At 50.6% G+C, this 1,627-nt stretch overlaps 1 protein-coding gene across 1 annotated transcript in view; it reads left to right on the top strand.

Annotated features, from left to right (window-relative positions):
• The first annotated feature begins 1,188 nt into the window (after nt 1-1,188).
• LOC119310089 (putative wall-associated receptor kinase-like 16) overlaps nt 1,189-1,627 on the top strand; it is a 4,413-nt gene continuing 3,974 nt past the window's right edge. Inside the window, exon 1 of the mRNA XM_037585936.1 lies at nt 1,189-1,623. Coding sequence (XP_037441833.1) covers nt 1,189-1,623 — 435 coding nt within the window. The remainder of the gene's footprint in view (nt 1,624-1,627) is intronic.

Here is a 1,627-nt window from a genome sequence, read left to right as displayed (position 1 = left end):
CACATGAAAAAAAAAATTAAGCGCATACACACCGAAATTCATATAAAACAATATGTCAACATTCAAACATCACACTCTAAAACAGAGTTAAACATAGATCAACATCACAATGGATCACTGAGGTTCGATAAAACACATACTCCATCCGTGTACTGTCAAAAAACGTCTTACATTTTGGGACGGAGTGAGTACATCGTAGGCCTTCACTGAAACACCATTGGCTCCTACATCACCGCTGACTCTAGCTAGCACCTCCTCCAGCATCAGAATCATCAGCAACGCCATCCTCAAAATGTTCAGGAGTAGGCAACACATCTAGTCCTAAAGCAAGTTTTGGTCCATTTCAGGCCGCTTCACCATATGCTATTTCCTTTTAGCACTAATGCTTTGCAAAAAAATACACTACATACTAGTTAAGCAAGAATTAATCACGGTTACCCTTCCACCAAGTGATAGTGCTCAATCTGCCAATTCAACACCCAGTGTCCCTTTGTTGAACCCTTGAACTTGAGAACAGGCTCCGCCCCCACGCTCTGTGTCTTCGAAAATCGCCCTCATCATCGCTGTTTCATAATCAACTTTATCCGACGAAGACGAAACTCAGTGTAGAAGAACTCTTTGTCCAAATCCATCGTGTTTGCTTTAAAGTAAACAACGAGAACGCCAAAAAAAGTTGTCTATGGCATTTGGCCAAACACTTGCCTTGCATATGTCTCCGGCAAGGCCTGGGCAGCGGGCGGCGGAATGGACGAGGGAGGGGGGGGGTTACACGTCGGGAGGGGTGGGCTCTCATGCAGGAGGACGGGGTGGATTGTAAGAATGCGCGGGCTCCGGCTCAGTTTTGAGTGGGTCCGTGTTATTAGAATCCGACGTGATGGATGTCCGGACTCTCCCCAAGACCTTCCCTTGGTTTGGTGATTTGCAGGGTTTCGGACCTCCGGACTGTTTTGGTTACTGTCCTTGGATGACTAAAAAGGTCCGAACAATTCGGTCTAGACATTTGCGGGAGGTTTCTGTCTTGACACTTCCGGGAGGTTTATTTATCCGCGTTAGAGTTGCCCTTATAAACTGGACGAGAGAGTGTAGTATAGCCACTCAAGCAGAAAAGCTAGAGCCAGCAGTGTGCGCTGAACATTAGCAGTAGGCACTAGGCAGTAGCCATCATACTCAATGTCGTTATCATTCCCGATGGTGGCGGTGATGGCAACAGCTGCACTCGTGGTAGTAGCCGGCGGAGCAGCATCACCGGCCCCAATAGGGAAACGCGGCTGCGAAACGAGGTGCGGCGACGTGAGCGTGCCGTACCCGTTCGGCTTCGGCCAGGACAGGTGCTCCGCGGCGCCAGGCTTCAAGCTCAACTGCGTCCACGGCAACACTACCGATATGAGCTCAGGAGGAGCAGGCACACGGCTCCTCCTGGGCGACCATGGAGACTTCGAGGTAAAGGAGATCTCGGTGAAAAACAGGACGATTCGTGGGCTCAGCCGCCCTGTCTTCATCAACGCCACTATCAACAACACCGGCCACAGTACCGTGAGGTCTATGGGCTTCGGAGACAACCGCTGGCAGTACTTCCTGCCGCCGACCAGCACCGAGCTGGTGGTTACGGGGTGCAACGTGCAGGTGA

The sequence above is a fragment of the Triticum dicoccoides genome, chromosome 5B (genome assembly GCF_002162155.2).
Source record: "Triticum dicoccoides isolate Atlit2015 ecotype Zavitan chromosome 5B, WEW_v2.0, whole genome shotgun sequence".
NCBI lineage: Eukaryota > Viridiplantae > Streptophyta > Magnoliopsida > Poales > Poaceae > Triticum > Triticum dicoccoides.
The sequence above is the reverse complement of the archived record's forward strand: the minus strand, read 5'-3'. Positions and strand labels throughout refer to the sequence as shown.